We start from the raw sequence: 23,804 nt of genomic DNA, 5'->3' as shown, positions 1-23,804 counted from the left end.
CTGGGCAGGAGGAGGTCTGACATAGTATTAAGAGGTATCACATGACTATTGTCACATCAGTGTATCTCAGTACCCAGACGTTTCAAAGACCAGCCTAAAACGATTTTAAATACAGTGGTATACAGAGCTACAACTGTTTCTGACAAGGACCACTTGGATTCTGGTAGCATGATGACTGACCATTGTTCTGATGTAGGCCATCGAATGCTATATTATTTTGATTGGAAAGGCTACAAACACCGAGAGTATTTCATATAACCTTTAATAAGCTTGTTTTTAAGATTTGTTTCACTGTATGAATTGGAAATAACTGATATGTAAACCTGTGGCACTTGGTATACTGCTTATTAACCACCATCTCCATGAAACTGCAAATGCCAGGTAACACCTTTGCATTACGACACAGGAGAAAGGCAGAGTAAACTTAATACATGGCCATGGTAAACACAGTCATGTTTATGCCCAAAAAGCAGGTAGTAGATGTAATAATCGCATACATTCCAGTAGTCTTACAGGTGGAGCACTGTCATATTCTACAAGTCTGTATGTGCCATTGAGTGACATGCCCATTTAGAACAAAAATGGAAACAAAATGTATAGGATATCTCACCTATGCTGCTTATGACACTTCAATGGCAAGTGGCAATATCCATAAGACTACCTTCCCTGGCAATATCACTATTATTTTCAGCTGTGTTTATCAATTTGTTTCCATGATAATGTTGACTGTGTTTGTATCCATGCTGACTAATTTTATTGCATTTTCTGTTTCCTCAATATTCAAAGTATCTCTTCTCCAGTAAATATCACACACTTTTTTTACATGACCTACGACTTTTCTAGTGTTCTAATTCCACAGGATCAAAAGCTAATGTCACAACATTTAAAGTAGGTAGCTCTCTTGTTCTAGCAATCGGCATTTTTGACTGGTGGTGTGGAGTTCCTGGGTTCAATACCCTGTGACAACCCCAGATTTTTCACAGTGTAAAGGTCTGGAACGAGGTCCACTCAATCTCGTGAGGCCAAATTAAAAGCTGCTTGAACATAAAAGCAGCAAGACTGATGCACACCCCACCTAAGTAGCATCACATTGAATGGTTTGCACAAAGCTACGTGACACACAAGTTTTATTGATTAGCAGCAAAAGCATTGGCCTTTTTTTCTGGCTTTGAAGTGCGAGGCTTAACCAGATCTTATAGATCTTTGCAGTTCTACGGAACTGAGGACTAGATAGCATGGCAGCAGTAGCAGGGGAATCATTTTCTTGCAAAATGTTGCCAATGGAATAAATAGAAGGTTAGAGGAGTTGGGATTTTCTTCTCTATATGTAAAAAAAAAAAAAAAAAAAAAAAAAAAAAAAAAAAAAAACTTTTCCGTCCATTTCTGTATGATATCTCGAAGTTTTGCTGTTATATAAGAGAAGTGAACATGGAATAAAACTATCACTTGCCTATATGAACCACAATGATAAACTGATTGGCATTTTTGTCAGCAGCACCTTTCACACAGTGTCTCTTAGCCAATATTTATTCGCAGTGTAATGTATATGAAGGCACATTTCTTCTAAATAAACTACTGGTTGCTTTAATTCTGATGCTTTATTCCTGTGTAAAAATTAATGTAATATGCCTTTTCACAAGTATGGCCTCTCAATCAGACATAACGACTCTTTTATAACCAAATTCCACAGCTGGAACAAGTTGTCTCATTGCTTGTTTGCTAGCCCAGAAATGCAATTCTGCAAACTCCTGGTACTGTTAAAAAAAAAAATTCCTAATAATACATAAACCCATATCATTAATGAAATATTTACTGTGTGCATTTTGCTTCTTCCAATTTGGAACAGATATCTAAATCTTGTTCTACTCAGCATTGACTTATTTAACTTTCACTTGTCAACATTCACTTAACATTCCCTCACACTTGCACACACAGATATTTTCTGTGATCACTTTTTATGCTTGCACAGCGAGCTAATGTGCACGACTTTGAATTGGAATATGCTGTATCTCGTCACATGATTAAGTTAGTTCTCACTACAGCCAGATCTACAGTTCACTTTTGTCGAGTAATACTAATGCTCAAAGTTCCTCACAAGGGAACCTCCCCATCGCACCCCCCTCAGATTTAGTTATAAGTTGGCACAGTGGATAGGCCTTGAAAAACTGAACACAGATCAATCGAGAAAACAGGAAGAAGTTGTGTGGAACTTTGAAAAAATAAGCAAAATATACAAACTGAGTAGTCCATGCGCAAGACAGGCAACATCAAGGATAGTGTGAGTTCAGGAGCGCCGTGGTCCCGTGGTTAGTGTGAGCAGCTACGGAACGAGAGGTCCTTGGTTTAAGTCTTCCCTCGAGTGAAAGGTTTATTTTCGCAAAGTTATGATCTGTCTGTTCGTTCATTGATGTCTCTGTTCACTGTACTAAGTTTAGTGTCTGTGTTTTGTGACCGCACTGCAAAACCGTGCGATTAGCAGACGAAAGGACGTGCCTCTCCAATGGAAACCGAAAACATTTGATCGCAAGGTCATAGGTCAACCGATTCCTCCACAGGAAAACACGTCTGTTATATTCTATACGACACTGGTGACGGCATGTGCGTCACATGACAGGAATATGTTGTCAACCCACCTAACTTGTACACTTGGCGAATGGGTAAAAAGATTATTCTACCTTGCCCGATTTAGGTTTTCTTGTGGATGTGATAATCACTCCCAAAAAAGTTACGAAAACATAAGAGTTTGTCACATAAACTGCAACAGTTTCACAGTCGCACAGTTTTGCCTGTGCTCTGTGAAAACATATGTTTTGTTACGATGTTTGTTTAGGTGTAGCGTCCCCATACTACCTCGCATTGGACGGACGGACAGATAATAATTGTCTGAAAATAAAAAATTAAACTTTTCACTCAAGGGAAGACTTGAACCAAGGACCTCTCGTTCCGCAGCTGCTCACGATAATCACGGGACCATGGCGCTCCTGGGCTCACACTATCCTTGATGTTGCCTATCTTGCACATGGACTACTCAGTTTGTATATTTTGCTTATTTTTTCATAGTTCCACACAACTTCTTCCTATTTTCTCGATTGATCTGTGTTCAGTATTTCAAGGCCTATCCACTGTGCCAACTTATAACTAAATCTGAGGGGGGGGGGGGGGGGTGCGAGGGGGAGGTTCCCTTGTCAGAATCACAGGGTATGATGCCATTATGTGCAAGTGCTGCAGCACCCTTGGTAGGTTCACAGACATTTCTTGGTCTTTTTCCCAACCACACTGTAAACCTATCCAATATTGTCTTGTAGAATCTGGAATTAAATATCAGTTATGAGAATAGGCTAGTCAATAAGAGCTAACACTTCACACTTGAAAACATATGTACTGTGCACACATGAATGTAAAGTTGTAGCTGAACTGCCTTCCTCAGGTGTATTCTAAATACATTGAATTTTCCAGTAAATTCCAATATTCCATACATAAATAAGCCTCAGAACCTTCCTGAAATTGCAAATGCTCAGAGACAAATAACTGTAGGAATCAGAGCAATGACCCACACATCACAAGCAAGCAGCCAGCAAAAATAACAGCTGTGTCACAGTGGAAACGTGATAATTGCAAAGGCAGTGGCCAAATGCAGACACGCACAAACACACGCAAATATTTCCTTCTTAATTCTGATCATGTCCAATGGCATAAATAAAGTCTCTTGTGAAACCACTCTAAAAAGACATTTGTTTTCTAATGTGAGATTTATTAATGATAATAAATATAAAAGTACTATAAATAAAGCTTTTAACACAATATTGGCTAAAACACTTAAGTTGGCAGTCTTCGTAAACAAGAGAACAACAAGCACAAAATCTACAACTTCTTGTGTTTCCTATGCTGTCCTGTATTTTACACTTTCCTGCAATTTACACTTTTTTTGGGTCTGTCCATTGAGAAGTGAACAAAGGGTGTTTGTACTGTATTACTCAAACAGGTGACATGAAGGCAGGAAGGACGATTACAGTTCAATGTCCTGTTGCCGACGAGGTCATTAGAGATAGGGAAAGGATGGGGAAGAACATCGGCAGTGCCGTTTCAAGGAATCATCCTGGCATTTGCCTTTAGCAATTTAAGGAAACTGGAGAAAAATCTGGATGTCTAGACACGGATTTCAACTGGGTTTTATCACAGAATGGAGGGGATGAGGTCACAACAAAAAAGTAGGAAACAGAAAAGTGTAACGGGCTAGACACAGGATTTGAGAGACAAGTGACCACAAAATCTATTGTGGTGACATTCACATATAAAAGATTCTTGGTGTTCTACCCTCCACAAAATCAGAATTAGATTGTAACATGCTATATTACACACACTATTGCGAGTTACTGAGGTGAACATTTGTTTCTTGTAAAACTCCTTCACAGAGCTGTCACATCCTCAACTGATGGTACAAAATATTTTTTCACAATTCTGGATCCATACCCATTCTTTTCCTTCTACACCAAAAGAACTAGTACAAATCTGCACAAGTGGCAAGCCTTTTAGTACATACAATTACTCTTGGGTAACTGGTGTTAGTAACGTGTAATGGACACTAAGCACTTCACAGGAAGACAGCAAATCAAATTTTAATAGGAACAATAGTGAACGAGACTGTTTCTTCTTTGTCTATCTGTAATATTTCTGGTTTGATGTTGGAAAGCTCTTGCATTTGCACATGCAATATAGTATGCACTTCATTATGAACTATTCACATCATCATTCAATCAAAACAAGATCGCTGAACATATAAAACACGCACCCACCACATAACTAGAATACAGTCAATTTTGTCTCAACTTATAGTGATGGAGGTTGGCCACACTATCCTTGTGTGGTACAGGGCAGTGAGTGGCATTTTATAAGTGGTTCTTCTAAATGCAAGTCCAGTATGCAACCACTCTGCAAGCACCACAATGATAAATTGAGAGAGGGAATAAAGACAGAGTATGTGTTACAAGATGTTCTCTCCCTCCCCCTCTCCTAATTCTCTCTCCTATTTCAATGAATATTCTCTACACTCCATTGTACTGGCTCTGCTTCATCCATTTTCTCTCCTCCTTCCATCTCCCACATTCTACATCATCATACATAGTAATGCTAAAGTACTGCTATTACAAACAACAGTGTTAACAATAGATGATTGCATTCAATTATCATTTATCAATATTTCCATTGTTTTATCATATGAAGCTATTATAGCAATAAGCACCCACTTCTACATTTTAGTCCTATCCAACAACTTGAATAAATTGGACCCTTAATAAAACATAACTTTCAGAGGCATTGAAGATTGTATACTTTATGACCTACCCCACCATTTAGGACCTACTATGGCTGTCACCATTCAATGAAATGAAATTATAGGGCTTCTACCAATTAACTAAGGAGCCTCCACATACATTTTTGCCTCCCCCTCTCCCCCCTCTCAAAAAAAAAATATCTCTGTTTCTCTGTCAACATTTTTAACCATTAACTCATCATACCAAAAACAACTAATAAATTACTACTTTTTATTTGCTACCTGTAATATAACTATTATATAAAAAAGTTGCTGGTATTTTTTGACATGCAACATTTCACACAAAGTCAGATACTCAAATTATGCCTTTCATATAGAGGGCAAAAAACACTTCCATGTGCGTAATGATCACAACACTGGAAGGAAACCACAACAAAAAAACAATATAGAAGGAATAAAAGGAATAGCAGAACGAGTACAGGAAGATGGAGAAAAAGACAGTTCATGGACAGAGTTTATTGAGCACATAGTCGGGGAGGGCAGGAAGGAAATTAAAAATGAGATTTTGCTCTTACTTGTTTATTCAAAATACAAAGCCACATTTTAAGTACATCCAAATCAAAACTCAGTCTCACAAGTGGAATGTCAAAACCTCAATAAAAAATACTGAATACTCACAAATATTTGTTTAAGTTATGGTGACAAGAACTGCAGCTCTGATTTGTTTCTTCAGCACTGATATAACAGCTGAAGGATCCTTAAGTTTCTAAAAAATCTCTGCAGCATTCTGAGCACCATTTAAATTGTGAAAACCATGAGATACTGATGATACAGGCAGTTATTGCAGCAAAATAACAACTTTTATAGCTTTGTATTTTTTTCCTCCCTACACAAAAACTTATAACTTAGAGAAACAGACAGTGTAGCAGAATCTGTATGATTTTTTTTTTTTCAGTAATTGCTAAGTGAATTTAGAGGTACGCAATTTTTACTTCTCAGGACCAAATATTTTCTGTTTCTGATTTTTTCTTCTTCCCCTAGTGTCAATAACATCCAAAAGTACAAACTAGATAGCTTATAAACTGTTCATAATGAATCACACAAATATAGTGCACTCAATGAATTACAATTTATTTACACATGACTAATCTCCCTCTGCTACACACAAATTGCAAACCTCGTTCAGGTAGGCTTTGGAGTTTAACAGACATCTATTGTATTACTACATGTCCATACTAATGTTATTTTCAGGCACACACAATTACAAATATCATAACACGGAATGAATTGACTAATGTGCATCTGAATAATGATAAACCGTTATGACAAAGCAGAACAGTAAACATTAGTAAACTCACAATGTAAAAAGGATTTGACGATATACAGAAGGTTTTCTTCGTGTTCTTATTAGTGCTTAGCAACTGGCTCAAATTATGATATTGTTCATATTTATTAAAAGGAAGACTGTCACAAAACACTCGCAGAGTGTAAATGTTTTGACATTATCTACGTACAGATAATGGTGTCATCAATTTTAAACAACAGGTACGAATCATACAGAACATACAGATCTCAGAAAGGAAATAAATGTTACAAGTGAAAATCATTCTGATTTTCACAGAGTCATATCCAAGATGTGATTTTTCCCATCAAACAAATCCTGCAGATAACCTCTCATATCAATACTACAGTACAATAGTGCAATTAATAAACATTTCATTTTCACACTTTTATGGAAAGAGAGGCAGTCCTTGAGAACAATATTTCCCTCCTGCACAACATAATCAGTGGATAGTTCCCAAGTGTACAGGAAGAGGACCGTTCAAAGCATTCCGTTTTACAAATGTACATATTACACACATACAGCTGACCTTCTGAAACAACTTGAAATTACCTTTTCTCCAAGATATGCTATCAAAGTAACATTTCATCAGTCACAGTAAAATACTGATACTATTTCACAGCCTTACTATTTAAAATAGTTTAGTTTACCTGATAATATTCCTGCAGCATCAAAAATTAAATTATGTACCATACTACAAGAGTAACTAAACATGAACAACAAATAAAAGTATCTTTGTGCAAGAAATACACATTAATACAAAAACTTTACTTGCTTTATGCTTCTGGAATATATACAGAATGACACAGTTGCACGACACAGTAATTAAATATGAATATTTAATTAAATAATACAAATAAGACAACAAAAAGTCAAAAGTCAATAATGTGCTTCTAGTTTGTTGATGAAATACTATTCAATGATTTATTAAATAACTTTTAGTCTAAAGTAAAGCACCCAGCAGGTCTATATGAGGCAAGAAATGAATACTGAGAACCATATAGATCAAGATTCATAATCAAATCTTGTGTATCTTGTACAATTCCCTTTTTTTTCTTCTTTGCTTAGTATAACCCAATTTTACATTCTTGCCTCACATAAGGTTAGGAATAGTGTCTGCCACACTAGACATGCATTTGTAACACTGAACAAACAGTTAAGTGACATCCTTGAAAAATAATTTATTTTGAGAACTTTTATTGACTATAATAATTTTGTGGCACAGTAAAATACCAAGTCCGTGTGGCAGAACCAAAGCATTTTAAAATATTATTGAGTGCATGGCTGGATACCATTATACATGGACACTGCCAAAGGTTCATATGTTATATGCCCTGGAATGTTCAAATCATGCAGCAAATCTACCTGCTAAGGTTTTCTGAGCTTGAGCTAGAGCTAGCCCATCTTCGGTTCACCACGCCATGTAATATATCCCAGATGTGGTGAACTATCAGGTCAATGGCAACTGTAACGCAAAAACAGCACAAGCAGCCCATTAGATCTGGGGAGCAGGGTAGCCATGCACCACAAACTGGAGATTCACAACAGTAAAAGTGGCAATCATGCATCTGTAAGCTAACTGATAATATGGTGAAAAGTGTTATTTTATCTAAAATGTAACAGACAAAAGTACAAATTATATATCTGATGTACCAGTTCAGTGAAGTGTGATGCAATACATACAGCTGTGATAAAACCCACATTAACTTACAAGACAGCAAATGCAGGGAAAATATGTATTGATGGAAAAGCATTTTAGAATTTGAAAATGACATTTTGAGTAAGTAATGTTTACAGTTATTTCCACAAGAAGTAACATCTGTGCCATAATTGATAATCTGAAGTTAGCGCGCGCACACACACACACACAGAGGCATTGTCAGAATTCTAACTGATCCTACATATTTCAACAGACAGAATCAAGATATGTATGATTAACATTTTCATAACAACTTTGCCAGAAAATGTGTGCTCTGAGTTAATATTTTTTATCATAAATGCTCATCCATCATTCATGACCAACCAATATTACACATGTTGTGTACAATGTTAGCTTCCAATTATTTATCTCACCCATTTAAAAACAAAACTATCTGCAGTTTCTAAAAAGCCAAACACAAATATAGTAGTTAAATGATGTTATTTTAAAACTAAACATTTTAGTAAAATTTTTAAGTGGTCACAAATTTTAGTAGTTAGTTTTAGTGCAGGAGATATCACCACTAAACAATGATGTTTTTACCAGAGAGAAAAATTATTTCACACAGCAAGCTGCTACCTAATTACTTCTCTGGATAAGATTTGCATGAAAACCGAGAATATAGAAAACTACACAAAGTTACTTAACATACCAAAAACAGCATTCCTAGAGTCCTGCTGTTTGAAACATGTGGAACTCAAGCACTTCATTTACTGAAAAATATAATTTCTAATGCCAGTAAATGCTCTTCCTTAGTTTGAGAGCAATTCAACCAAAAACACATCATTTTCAGCTCATTACCAGATAACTTTCCACATATACTGGTCACTGGCAATGATACTATCTGTTACTGTTCAGTGTACAAGTTACAAAATAAAATTATGCATAACTTTTATACTACTTTGTGGAAAATTCTAATGTTCATCATATCTTTTTATCAAATTACCAGAAAAGTTTATTTCTTGCCAGTAACTTTGAGCATTAAGTTTTGTTGTAACTTAAATACTACAGAAATGAAAGTGCTACACCATTACTGGACTGAGAAATGGGTAATGTCTGAGGATGCCTAAGAACTAACGTACTACTTGATAAAAGCACTGGAGCACAACTATTTTCCTACGAAAACTCAAATTACATTTGGATTACCTCAACTATGCTGAAAGTACACCCTGTTATTCCAGTGATGCCTGTATCACTTTTAAGCACTCACACCAGTGTAACATAATATATTGGTGAATAAATCCAAGTTGTACATAATTTTTAGTAATTAAAAAGACTGAACTTTTTTGTTTTATTTCCCACGAACTAACAGACATGAAATAGTTTGCACAGTGGTCCATTAATTTCCTAAGGTTGTGCATACTGCAAAGAGTTAATGCACAAACTGCACAAGCATGCTGCATGGTGGCCATTTCACAGTATAATGCATTGTTTTTTGCACCAATTTAAAGCTAATTATCCACAACACTCAATTAAATGATTCACTTCTGTAAAGAAGACAAGAAAAAGATTCAGTTGTAGTATTGCACATAAAAGACAAAGATTAAGACATAATCAAGAGCTATAACTGTGATGTACACAAAATGGAAAATACGGAAATTGATTAAAACCTCAAAGATAAACTCATACTACTTTTACATTTTACTGCTGCACAAGAAGACCTTTGGAAGTACAGAGACAATAATATGTATATGGCATAATTCAATCAACTGTCAGCTCATTTTGATAGTAATTATTAAGAAGAAAACATAATATTCCCTCAGTGCAAAAGAAGACTGAAAATGGTACTACTCAGTTAATTTACACAGACAGTGCATTAACTAATACAACTATCTTCCATAGGTAACTGTAATTAAAGAACTAATAAACACATTCTAGCTGGATTGGATAACACCTGGAGTAGAAAGGGCTGTCACTTATCAGTAAATTACTGAACTACAAAGATTTCCCTGAAAACTCAAGAATGAGATTGGAGTCACTTGCAAAGAAGAAAGAAGAGAGAAACAATGAGAAATGTGGAAGAAAAGAAAGGAGAAACAGTTGAAATAAATGTAGTCCATAGCAGCTCATGCTTGAAAGAAAAATTACTCTAGCAGGATACGTCTCTCATATTACGGCACAATCTCGAAACTGACAATTCTTAACTACTGTCTTGCTGGTTTGTGTTACATAGATGCTCTTTCAAAAACATGTTCTGTCACAGAGAAAAATGAAGTAGTGTGGTTATTTCATAGTGCCTATATTGCTACTTTCTCCTCAGTTAGAATGCCATATGGAGACATTACAAGAAGTCTAACTGAACAGTCAGAAGTCTCTTCTTAGAGTTGCCTTTGCTACCGACACACTGAACACTACATACCACAGAATACACTACTTCTACGACATTGCTACATTAAGCAATAACGATTACAGTCAATCATCATCTTCATAGTGGCTAACACAGCCACAAATCTACGAATGAATCACTACTGTAATGATTGAATTCACGACACCCAGTGATTCATGGCTGTATATGACATTTTCATGTATTTGGAGATATGCATATGGGATCTGAAGATGGCATAATGAAATGCTGAAACTGGTAGCCTTCAAAATAAGATAAAATAACATCTTTAATTATACAGCTGTTGGTAAATTTCATTGAAGTTGACAATTACTTAACTAGCCGATGTCCCCTGTCCACAATAGACCAACAGAGAATAAATTAATGCAGTATTTTTCCACTTAGGCTGTATTTATTTAAAGTTTATCTTCGTTATGCAACTAGCTTCCACTTTTTTAAGTCACTATTGAGTGTTCAGCTGGCAAAAGGTGCCATATATATGAAAATGCCACCTTTTTCTAACTCAGTAATGACTTAAAAAAGATAAAACTAGTTCTGGAACAAAGAAGTGTAAAAAATAAATAAAGCCCAAGTAGAAAAATGCCACATTCATTTCATGTCAAAGGTCATCCAACATTTGACTATCTCTGTTGCAGATCTGCATCACATTCATGTTTTCTCCACTTCTCAACAAATGGAGACTACTTATTTGTTATCCCTATGATCAACAGCGTTGCCAAGTTATGCAGATTTAAGGTTCTTAGAAATTGTGATGTCTTGAGCAATTATCTAGTGAATCACTTTTTGGGAACTGATTGAAATGGTATTTTCAGGACTACAACAGTAATAACAAAAAATACATTTTAACTTCTCAAATAAAATTCTTGTGCTAAAGACAGTGTGTATAGTGTACTGTTACGGATGGTAGGGAGGAGAGGGGAGTGGTTGTCTTCACGGACATACAAGAGAAACTGTTCTTGATTATCTACAATATGTCTATATCACATTTGTGACACCACATCATTGTAGCTGTAACTTTCTGGTGTTCAAAAACATTTGAATTTACAGGGTTTGCTCAATATCTAAAAACATATCCCTATTTAAACTGGTCTTCAGCTGTTAAGATTGAAGTCAAATATCACTGTCCACTTTAATTTTTCATTTTGTTGAACATGATAACATTATTAATGACTCTCAGTCCACCACTTATAGTGAGTGGGAAAAAAAAACCACCACACACACCTGTCTTCAATCACGACATATATTGTGCGTATGATCATCTCATTTACACTCAAAGATTTGTCAGCAAATTTGCTTGCAAAAACTTCTTACGATTCTCATTCTCCTCCTCTTATGGAATCTGTGGAAACAATCATGTAAAATACTAACAAAACCCAATTTGCGTCTGACAGTTCCATTCATGCCACTTGGAAAAAGCATTGACAGTTTCAGCAACTGTAGTGCAGAATGTGCCATCCCTAATGTTTACTTTTATTTTCAGCTTCACCACTCAACTGTAAATTAGCATCTTCCGCCCCACCATGTCATTATGAAACACTTAATATCAGTTTCCCACAGGAGCATTACACATTGCATTACCAATAAAAAACTATATGCGCTCAACTAGGTGGCTCAGTAGATTAAACTGATTCTAGTTACTGGAAATGAAGGGTATTAGTACATATTTTACAACGAGCAAAAACAGTAATCAGAACAACCATATTAAGTGCTTAAATGACAATACTGAATGTAATGCAATCTGGATTGATATGCAACAAGAAAAAGTTTTGCTGATGCCTATTGTCCATGTGCCAAACAAAAGATACATCCAGTTTTTGGCACTATCATATGAAAGTGAAACTCAGTTACGAGACTAAAGAAATTAAGAGCATACACACATTGTGGTACACCTAGAGAATTGTCAGGTAACTAACACAAAGACTGAGACTTAAACTCAATCCCCGTTAAGGGTGGCATTAACTGACCATACTTTAATTTTTTTACCTATGCCCAAAGCTTTCCTATTGTAATCAGACCTAATACTAAATATTCAACAGCTGCATTCTAGCTTACCTTTTACAGTACAGAATAATTTTCACATCACAAACTATCTCATTCTATGCAAAAAAGTGTTCAATATGCCTAAAGTTCAGCATCTCATCGATGTTGCTGTCTTAGAGGATTACATTACCTGTAGTTAAAATTTCCGTAAATTCATTGCTAATAAGTGTCCATACTCTCTAATGCCACCTCCACCAAATTCAAACATTTTCAGAGGACATGCATACTGCTGTCACCAGTTAGGCACAGACTTAATCTTAATGTGGGACAATATGAGCTAACTGCAGGCATCAGACATTGGCTATTCAAAAGTTGCAAGACAGAGATCACTCATCGCTTGTGCTGAGCTGGTGCCACCGAAAGGAAGCTGTGTGTTCATCGCCAGAGCCTCTCTTCTCCAGTCTGCCATTGTCACTGCCTGTACCACATCACTGCCTGTACTGATGCCCCTCACTGTGTACTCTGACATCCATATGATTCCTGCCCCTCTGTCACCGGTCCTGCCCACTAGTCGCCCTGGGATACGCGAGTGGTGGGGGTGACCACATCCCAACTGCTTTCGTCCATATGCACTGGTCCTTGTGGATCACAAGCTTCTTGCAACTTTGGGTGCTGACCCAAATGCTGCAATGGACAAGAAGGACATCTCTGCAGTCACAGTATCACAGACGGTGGCACCTGTCTTTCCCCGTACAAGTACGGAGTAGTGTAGTAACCTACTTGTTACTACACCTATCGCCTACAGCGGACCTGAATTGGGCCATTACAGCAAGCGTAGTGTGTGCTGACATTCAAATGGCACACCCACAGATACCCGAGGTAGTCGCCAGGGGCAGCCCAGTCACCAGCCACAGTCACATGCTCTGCCACGCACACATAGCACAACTCCATTGACACCAGACAGAGACAGCGTCTTTATAAGGCCACAGACAAGCATCCGGGCTCTCTGTTGTCAAATGTATTCATTACTTGTAACTACATGTAGTGTATTTTTGTTGTTGTCACTCCGTGACCTAATAAACCATAGCTGTTTTACAAATGTGTGTTTCTTTGTTTCCTAGTTAGAACAAGAGGAGTGGTAAAAAATGGATACTTTGCCAAACGTTACACTCAAGAGTAGAAGACATGAAAGAACTGTTTTCTCCCAAGAAGCAACAGTAAATAAGATCCGTGAAGTAGGGGACTTCTCAAAAATAAGTTTGGCATTAGTGAAGAAATGCTTTCAACAACTAAAGAACTATACTAGTGTCATACATTAATACACATATTAAAGCATATGAATGCATTAAAAATACATAAGTTTTCATCATATAAATATATTATGACATGTAATGGAAGACATACAGCAATTATATACAACTGTCACATCTGTCTGTGAAAAAGATAGTCAAAAGGAGGAGGAAAAGATATGGCTCCAAAAGGAATTGCAGTATCAGTATAAACAAAAACATGAAGTCAGCAAATTGTTTAAAACCCTCATCTACAGCTTGCTGACATATAACACCCATTGGAAATGAATTGAAGAATTCACTGCAGTTGTAACCAGTAATATTCACAATTTAATTTACCTTAGATTAAGAAAAAAAGAGTAGCAATTACCCATATGAATTGTCTTAAATCTAATGATACTGCTGTGCCTAAATCACACAGTTTTTATGAGAGGGTAATTAACAAAACTAAAATCAAATTCAAGAGAAAGAATCAGATTTACTAAGCAAAGTCCTAAAACACAGCTTCAAGACTCTTTAAACAGTGCCTAAATGTCAGCACATACTGGCAAATCATAAAAGCATGAAGTATTAACAAAATTATACTGAAAGAATAATTCCACACCACTGTAAATTATGCACAAACTAAACTACTTACAGTTAAAAAACAAACTTAAAGAGAAATGTGCAACAATGATTCGGCAAACAGGGGCAACCCATCAGTCATCATATCTGAGGGAGACTATATCTAATACTGCACAGTTCTTTTCTGAGAAGAGCTACATAAAACTCAAAAATTGTGATTTAGGTAGAATTCAATGCTTAATAAATCTGCTTTTCTGTTAAAAGAATGCTATGACAAAAACTGTATTTAATTAATTATATTGTTATATAACAACAGAACTCAATACTGTGAAGTCTGACAATCCTATAGCACCAGTAATTAACTCTGAGAACACACCAGCATGCAAATGTTCCTCGCTACTGAATAACCCCCAGAGAAAATACATCATGTTCGGAACCATACATTCAGCTAAGAACTTGCATTAAATACATTAGCATTGTCAAATTTGTCTCCTTTGATACTGGAAATCTGCTGGGAATAATTTGATCTAAACTACTCTATAAAAACAAGTCATGGTTTAACAGTGTTACCGAATATCTAAAAACGTTCTTGACCAATTTACTTCAAATTTTTACACAGTACTCTAATAAATGTCTGAGGAACATAGGCCACATAGTTTTTTTTAAACACACACACACGCGCGCGCGCGTCTGCGGGTTATTCCGGAACTCGTCAACTGTGATATATCTTGTAATAGTGGGGGAGCAACACGTCTCTATTATTCCTCATTCCTTTTGCTATGAAACCCAATTTTTCAACATAATCTCCATTCAATGCGATGACCTTTCGCCACCTCACTGCGAGGGCCTGTATGCCAGCATGGTACCGTGCTATTGTTTGGCATCAGAGCCAAACTCTTGCTGTATCAATAACCTCCCCGTCCTCCACATACTGCTTCCCATGGTGCATCTTTTATTGGTCCAAACAGATGGAAGTCTGAAGGTGAGAGATATGGGCCGTACAATGGATGACGAAGAACAGTCCAATGAAGTTTTATGAGCGCCTCTCAGGTGCACAGACATGTGAGGCCTTACTTGCATTGTCATGAAAGACAAGTTCATTTGCATTTCTGTGCCGACGAACAGACTGAAGCCATTTCTTCAACTTCCTGAGGTTAGTACAATACATTTCAGAGTTGGTCATTGCACCATGAGGGAGGACATCAAACAGAATAACCCCTTCAGAGTTCCAGAAGACTGTTGTCACAACTTTACTGGCTGAGGCTCCGGCTTTGAACTTTTTCTTCAGAGGAGAGGTGGTGTAGCACCACTCCACGGATTGCCGTTTTGTTTCCGATTTGAAGTAACGAACCCACGTTTCATCGCCTGTGACAATGTTCGACAAAAAGTTGTCACGATCAGCCTCTTAACACGCAAGCAACCCCACGCAGATGGTCCTTTGTTGCTCTTTGTGGTCTTCTGTTAGGTAGTGAGAAATCCAGTGTGCACACACCTTTGAGTACCTCAACTGCTGGATGGGTGTATCAGCACTACCAACAGATATGTCCAGCTGAGCAGGGAGGTGTTTGATCGTGATCTATTGATCACCTCAAATGAGTGTAGTAACAGCTGTGTGTGGATGGCTAGCACGCAAGAGACTGGACAGGTGTGCACGACCTCGATGCGACGGGAACAGCCGCCTCGCCTACTGACACACCGTGATTTGTTAACTGCCAGTGCCAGGTCTCCACAGACATTCTCCAAGTGTCTACGAATATCGGCGAGGTACCGGAAGAAACTCAATGACAGCTCTCTGCTTGGAATGCACCTCTGTTACAGACACCATTCTCGAGGCTGTGTACAGGAACGCCACCTACTGGAACTTCATGAAAAACCCACAACAAATTCCACATTTTTAAACCAAAATTGGCTGAGAAAAAAGAAGTGTTGCATTACTTACTGAACGCCCCTCATATTTTAAAATGTTGAGAAAGTATGTGGTTTTAATGAATTCTTCCATCTGATTCCATAAATGTTTTAAAATTTTCAGTTACAATGAACTAAAAAATTTAAGTTAATTAGCAGATGACACTTTCTCCAGTGAATGTCATATTCAATATTTTCTTATACAGGGCCTTATTTACACATCTATCTCTCTTTAAAAAGTATGTTGTGAGTAAAAGTCAACAACAATTAATAAAATCTGCATTTTTTACCAAGTGGATCAGTGTGTGACTAAAGTTAGCCGAAAATTAGTGTAAAAACAGCTTGCTCACAAATCTAAAGTTGTAATACCTGTGTAATCCTGCAGCACATTCAAGCACTTTAAACATAGTTTCGCAGTTCTTTTTTTATAGATTAAAACTATTGTGTAACATCATTTCACAGTAAATTTTCCTGCCTAGAAGTGTGATATTTTATTTTTATGGATAATGATTATTATTTTGATAGGTTACACAATGTCTTCTATACCCGTTTCTTCTCTGCTACAATAGCTATCAATAAACTATGTTACATAGTTCTTTCTTTTTGCTCTTTAAAATTTTCCTTTCTCTACTGCTTGTCATGCCCTATAGGGGGTGTTTCATAATTAATGGCGTAAACGCATACAGTTGAAAGTACACGATACTTGAAACAAAACTTCTCAGTAAGCATAGGGTCGAAAGTGCATACCGAGCTACAAGCAATTTTTCATCTTCAATGCCGTAAAGAAAATCTCTTCGACTGCAAGCAAAATGTCCAGTAAACATGTGCTCTAAAATGCATACCTTAAGAGCTATGAGCACCTGTTCATCTGCAGTACTTTGGAACACTACTCTTGTAATGAAGAAGTGCTCATAACTTTTAAGGCATGCACATGTTTACTGGACATTTGTTTCTCGTTTTGGTCCATATTATCACTTCCCAAAATATAGAAAGCAAAGAGCTTGCAGTAGAAGAGATTTGCTTCACAGTGTCGAAGATGAAAAATTGCTTGTAGCTCTTAAGGTATGCATTTTCGACCCTATGTTTATTGAGACTTTTTTGCTTATAGTATTGTGTACTTTTAACTGTATGTGTTTACACCATTTATTATGATACACCCTGTATACATGTCCAACCTTTCTGGTTTCATTACCTTCCTTGTCAAAAACAGTTTATCTTTGTTTTTCCACTTGATTTTTAACTTCCTCACGTACCAGCATGTTTCTTCTCTTTTTTTATCCTCGTCTCTCTTTCATTTCCATACAATGATGCACTTCAAACAGTTTCACAAAGTTCTTCCTCAGTTCCACACCAATTTCTGGCAGCACAAAATCTTTTTTATTGAAGATAGCTTTCTTCATGTGTGTCATATTACTCCTTGACATCATCTCTGGTCCAATTGTCAAATATGATTTTCCTATTTAAAGAGCAACTCTGCCAAATTTTGTACTGTATATTCACTGAGTTAAGCATTCAGCAATTTGATATTACATTCCTTATGCTGAATTCTGTGTTAAGCAAACAGTCCAGCCCATTTATATTTTTACACCTACATTTTTAAGCAGGACTGAATCAGCTGACACAGTAGTCAGAGAACGAGAATCATTCAGGATGCGAAGCATTCAAAAATTCATCTAGTTACCCAGATTCAGGTTCTCTGCAGTTTCCCCAAACCCTCAGGGCAGCTGCTGGTATGGTTTCTTTGAAAAAGCAAAAGTGATTTCTTAATCCATTCTTAATTTGAAGTAATGCTCTGTCTTTAATGAATGGATTATCTATGAGATTCTAAGTCTTGATGTTCATTTTCTTAACAAGTTGATATAAATGATCCATGGTTCCCATTCCCATTGTATTTTTACTTCTGGTTCAATTATTTATTTCTTATGTTCCTGTTTCTTTGACAATTATGTCAAGAAGCTGAAATGATAAACTGCAGCTTTGTGTTACATTTTTTTCATGATTTATCTTGACTTTGCAGTTTCGTGAAACCACTTTGATGTGGACAAGTTCAGGTATTTGTACTGAGACAACGATGATATCAATGATGTTTTGTTTTAGTTGTATTGGTACAAGTTGTGTCATGTCAACTTGGTCTGCATATAGTTTCGTTTATATGTATTTTTGAAAATATGTTGTTTGTGTTTCTAACAAATTTTTAACTGGAATACTTTGCAGTCACAAAAATCTTTGTTTTGAAGCATTTAACACCAACAGCACCTCATCCAAAGTTATTAAAGGTTTACAAAAGTTATCACTTTCCACTCCCATGGACTGCTTACTGTGCTGAAGTAACATACACAAGTTCACCTAAAGATTTTATTATTTGTTGTGGGTTACAGGTAACATTAACTTGGTTTTATTCCATTACGCTTTTTCCCATGAGGTGTCTCTTGAAGCAGTTTCCAGAGTGGAATCCATGCTTAATCTTACTTGTCTCATCATAGTAGAGAAGTCTCCCTTCTTCCCCTCTTTATTTTTTCCACAACAAACCACAAACCCTGAATTCTTTTCATTTGGCATTATAAAATGTATCTTCCCATTACACCTCTCCTAAACTATGGAATACTGTATTTCTCTCTTTCTGTTCCTAGCATTATCCACAAGCTGAGTGCTGACATTTCATTATAAAAGAGAAGCTTCTTCCTTTTCCAACTCTGTAGAAATTCACAACTTTAACTTCTATAACCCATCTGCGTACTTGCTTCTACCAACTGTATGGCTACCTCACAAATCCACAAATGTTGGGGAAAAAACGGCGGATGCAAAGTTGTACACCTTGTAGAATAATTTCTTTCTGCAACCAGTAAACAGTTGGGTTTCAGGGTCAAAAAATGTGCACAGCATTTTCACTAACCTCTTCTCATGGAAGGATAGATTCATTGCATGCATATTAGATTGAAAGGCACACAATTCATATTGATGCAGTTATTTCTGTTTTGTACCTGTTGAAAAATCCTTCCTAATTGGTATAACTGTCCATGTTGTGCATTTCCATTTTATGCAGTTCCTGAGCAAGTCGAAAGATTGTATGGCTGCTACAGCTTGAACCACTGGTGCATACTTTCAGAACTTTTGCCAAATTGATCACTATTCAAAATGTAGATGGGAAATTAGGATGATAAAACATTCAGTTGTCATCTTGCCATAATATGGAATGTGAGGAAACGCATAACCAATTTGTTGATCAAAGAGGCAAAAGATTTGAAGAGCACAGTTTCTGAGCCTCTTTGGATTATAGCACTTACAGTGAATCACACATTTGAAACAGACTTTGCTCTCAGCTACAACCACATTTATACCTGGTATCTAAAGTTATTTCAATTTGTTACCAATATATTCAATAACAATTTTCACGTTGCTGCTTCTAGTAAACATGAAACTTAACATGAGAAACTGAATGAGGCATATAAAATATCTAGGGAACTCAGAGGTGAGAGGAAACATCCTTGAAGAACGGGGTAGGCCTATCCGATCATCAGTGAAACAGTCACATAATTTCGTCTTTGACTTCAGTCATGTTCAGTATTACAAAAAATACTTTCATTTCTTCCAATAGAGAATCTCTAAATGAGAGACACAATGAATGTGTTGTTAGTGGTGTCACCTTCTGTATGTTCTCTAACGCATACACTTTTGCTTTAATCACACCTTCAAGAATAAGAATTTCCATTACATAATAGATGGAAATATTTAGCTACCAGTATTGGTCAAACACAACACTGAGGAAGTTTGAAACACTGTTGTCAGACAGAGTACAGTAATTTTACTAGATTACCACCACGATAAAACTTCCAGCCCCAGAAAACAGCACTCTGTAGACAGTGTAACAGTAGTAGCAGGTGACCACGTGACCCTCCACTGCAGACATCAATTATGGCAGTGAAATCTGCTAGTCGGTTGTATGTAATCAGTCCAGTACAATGGGTCGACAGGGAGGTGTGACAGAAGAGCAGACAGGAGCTATCATGTTTGGAGATGACCGTGACCACACCGTCAATGATGTACCAATGCATACTGTCCAACATGTCTTACATGTAATGATGTACCTCTCAATGCCATGGAACAAGGCATAAGAACAATGATCATACAAAGGTCCTAACCGAAAGGGACCAGAGACGAGTGTCACACCTTGTCGATCACAATCAACCTAACAGGAAATGCTGCTGCCAGTGAATGCAGGTCTATCTCAACCAGTTTTCAAGCAAATGCTCAAAGGAAACTGCATACAGTGGACATTTGAACTTGGCCCCCTCACAAAAGGCCATTAATCACAACAGCAAATAACACTGCAAGTCTTCAATGGGTTAAACAACAAAGATACTGAACAGTAGTCAACTGAAGGTGTGTAGCGTGGTGTAATGAGTCACGATTTTGCCTCTTTTCAAATGATGAAAGGTGTCAGGTTGAGATTACCACGAAAACTAACTGGAAAATTATTTCAACATTCTCAGTGACTAAGTGTTGCCCTGTCATCTACATCTACACGATGACTTTGCTGTGATCAATCCCATCTTCTAACTTGGCAGTCATATTAACAGGGCTAGATGCTACATTCCCAGTTTGACAAATACACGGGAACCTTATCACAGCTGAACTGGACCACTAAATCACCCGAGCACAATCCCACAGAAAGTGTCTGGGACTATATGGAACAGTGGGTGCAATGTAGCAACTGAAATCATCACAGTTCAATAGCTCTAGATCTGATCATCAACGAGTGGTTTCAGCTGAATACTGCATATCCAAATAAACACATGGACACAGTTCCTCTGTGAATTGAGGCACTTTCAGAGCTGGAGGCAGCGTTCTGGCAATATTAAAACAATGTCTCATGGGTTACCCAAATTTTCTTGTCCAGTGTGCTTGCAATAAACTCATTGAGTGTGGACTGGTGCGCTTGAACCAAAAAGGCCAAGTTTATTTAATATACCTGAAAAAATTGTTATCTGTTTTCTGGGACACAAAAAGGACTCTTCTTACTGATTACCATTCACAAGGCAAAACTATAGCATTGTCCAAGTCTTTTGTAAAAACTGTATGAAAAAATATAAGAGCAAAGAACTGGAAAAATGCACCCCGCACAAGGAAAATGCACCTATCTAGTTTTTTGGAAACTGAAGTATTAATAGTTGGATCAGCCAACCAATAACCACATATCGAACATCAATTTCCACCTATTCTCACACCTAAAGAATCTCGTGACTAGAAAATGTTGTGTTTCCAATGAAGAGATTAAAGCTGTCATAGCTGGATATTTTGCAGATCTTCCAGAAGTCAGGTGACCACATTACACAAAAGAAATCTTAAGAATACATCACACTTTCATCTATTCCAAACCAGGACTTCATCAGAGTTTTTCTAAGATGTGATAATTTTGGTTACATATGATGCTTTGTGCATCAAGTACTTAAGCAGTTGCCCGTGCTGTTTCATTATGAGAAACGGATCTCTAGGTTTGTCATAAAACAGTTATTAATTTTTGTGGTTCACTTACATATTTCTATCATAACAAAGTATAAGATTTAAGCTGTGAGAAAATATGATGAACAATATCTGAAAATTTTTGTGACACAGTTGTCTGGTGTATACCTAATAATTATTCTTCTACACCAGTCTGCTAAAACAGCACAAAAATGTTATCATTTTCACTTGGTTTGAAAGGCTGGTGCCCATTCTTTCACGATTTTCAAGAAAAGACTTCACCAGCCAAATAATATTTTTACTGTGAAACCTGTATAAACTTTAAACCTGTAAACTTCTGCAGTTTCTCTGTTCAGTATTTCTTCAGGCTACATATATCTTTTTTGTGTTCCGAGCAACATAAATTCTGCCATTTTTACTAAACAAACTCAGTAAAACTTAACCTTAACAGAAGTTACTCTGCTCGAAGTATGCTACAGAGCTCATTTCAGAAAATGGAGAATATTCTCCTCTTGTGAGAAATTTCTCTTACTTTATTCATTCGAAAGTGGAGAATGTTCTTTGCGTTGAGCAGTTTCCCCCACCCTTTTACTCAAGCTCAGAACATTCTCAGGAGAAGTAAATTCTCTGACTTGCTTTATTCATGCGAACCTGAGAACGTTCTCTGAAATTCTGAGTATAAAATATATTCTCATTTTACTCATACGATCCATTGTTATCAAACAGTGTCTCTATAGTTATGAGTCATTTATCCATTTGTCATCTGAGATTATTTACTTCAATCACCCAGTCATAGTGTTGTGATGTTTGGATAAATATGGCTATTAGCTGTTACGGTTGTTAACTGTATCAGCCAATGGTTAGTAATTGTGAGCAAACTCTGAACTTTTCTTTTCAAGAAAGACTCAAACAGCATGAGATTCTGCCATTTGTGAAAGTATAATTAATTTTAAGGAATAAATCGCATAGTTTCATAAGAATATTCTTTTGGCACCACTGTTTCAGAAGACATTCCGTCCTCAAATTCCCTTACTACAGTTACGTACTTTACATAAGAAAATCCACCTAAAGACGTGTGATATTGTAATGCTGTTTGTTGAGCAGAATGTGTTAATTTCATTGGTGAACTGTACTTATGTTAATGAGATTATCTTTTACAACAAAAAGCTCAGTGTATTTTTAATACAATTATTGGTTCATGACTCTATGTGAACTGTAGTAAGCACATTTGGCCTTAATTTGTTTAAAATAGTTATATATCATCTTTTGTATTGAGTTCTGCTACAATTTTCCATGGGTAGCACCTCTTCAATTCACTACCGGTAATAAATTTACCATTAATCAAGAAGCTGGTGCTTATATGACTTTCAGTGTATGTGGGGGAACATGTGTATAATATACAACTAACAAGATGTGTGTGGCTTCATTTTCAGAGCTTAGATATCTATTTTCATCTTTCTTGATATATCATATTTCTCAGTAATTACAAACAAGTTGAAATTTTAATGATCCTGTGTGAAGTCTGGCACCGTATTTCTCCTGAATGTTCACTGTCTGACCACACAGACAACATGTCAACTGTAGATACATACCTTCACTTTAAACATTACAGTGTAATGAATAAATTCCTGCTGCTAGAATTATTTGACATTTCTAGAGTAACACTGTGACAAAACCTTGCGAAAACTGTAAATAACACATTTCTTTCCTAACTACATTTATTAAAAACTGTACTTTAGCGATTGAGGAGTGGTGACAGCTAGAAGAAACATGCACAGTCACACTTGCACACACATTATATACACAATATATGATCAATAAAACAACTTCAATACTTCCCAAGATGAAACTTTAAAACAATTATAACAGTTATTTATTGTTTTCTCTACTTGGGTAAATACCAGTAGTTACTCCTTGTTGACATTTTGCTACCTAAAGAAATTTTCTCACAT

At 36.6% G+C, this 23,804-nt stretch overlaps 1 protein-coding gene across 2 annotated transcripts in view; it reads right to left on the bottom strand.

Moving 5' to 3' along the window:
* The window catches only part of LOC126248906 (uridine-cytidine kinase), a 129,969-nt gene that overhangs the window by 52,146 nt on the left and 54,019 nt on the right, over nt 1-23,804 (bottom strand). The window contains exon 7 of one of the 2 annotated variants that reach the window (XM_049950384.1): nt 5,844-8,076. The exons of the other annotated variant lie outside the window; for it this stretch is intronic. Within the exon in view, the coding sequence (XP_049806341.1) occupies nt 7,973-8,076 (104 nt within the window). The 3' untranslated portion in view covers nt 5,844-7,972. Of the gene's footprint in view, nt 1-5,843; nt 8,077-23,804 lie in introns of those variants that run through there. 2 annotated transcript variants of the gene reach the window in all.

The sequence above is a fragment of the Schistocerca nitens genome, chromosome 3 (genome assembly GCF_023898315.1).
Source record: "Schistocerca nitens isolate TAMUIC-IGC-003100 chromosome 3, iqSchNite1.1, whole genome shotgun sequence".
NCBI classification, from domain to species: domain Eukaryota; kingdom Metazoa; phylum Arthropoda; class Insecta; order Orthoptera; family Acrididae; genus Schistocerca; species Schistocerca nitens.
The sequence above is the reverse complement of the archived record's forward strand: the minus strand, read 5'-3'. Positions and strand labels throughout refer to the sequence as shown.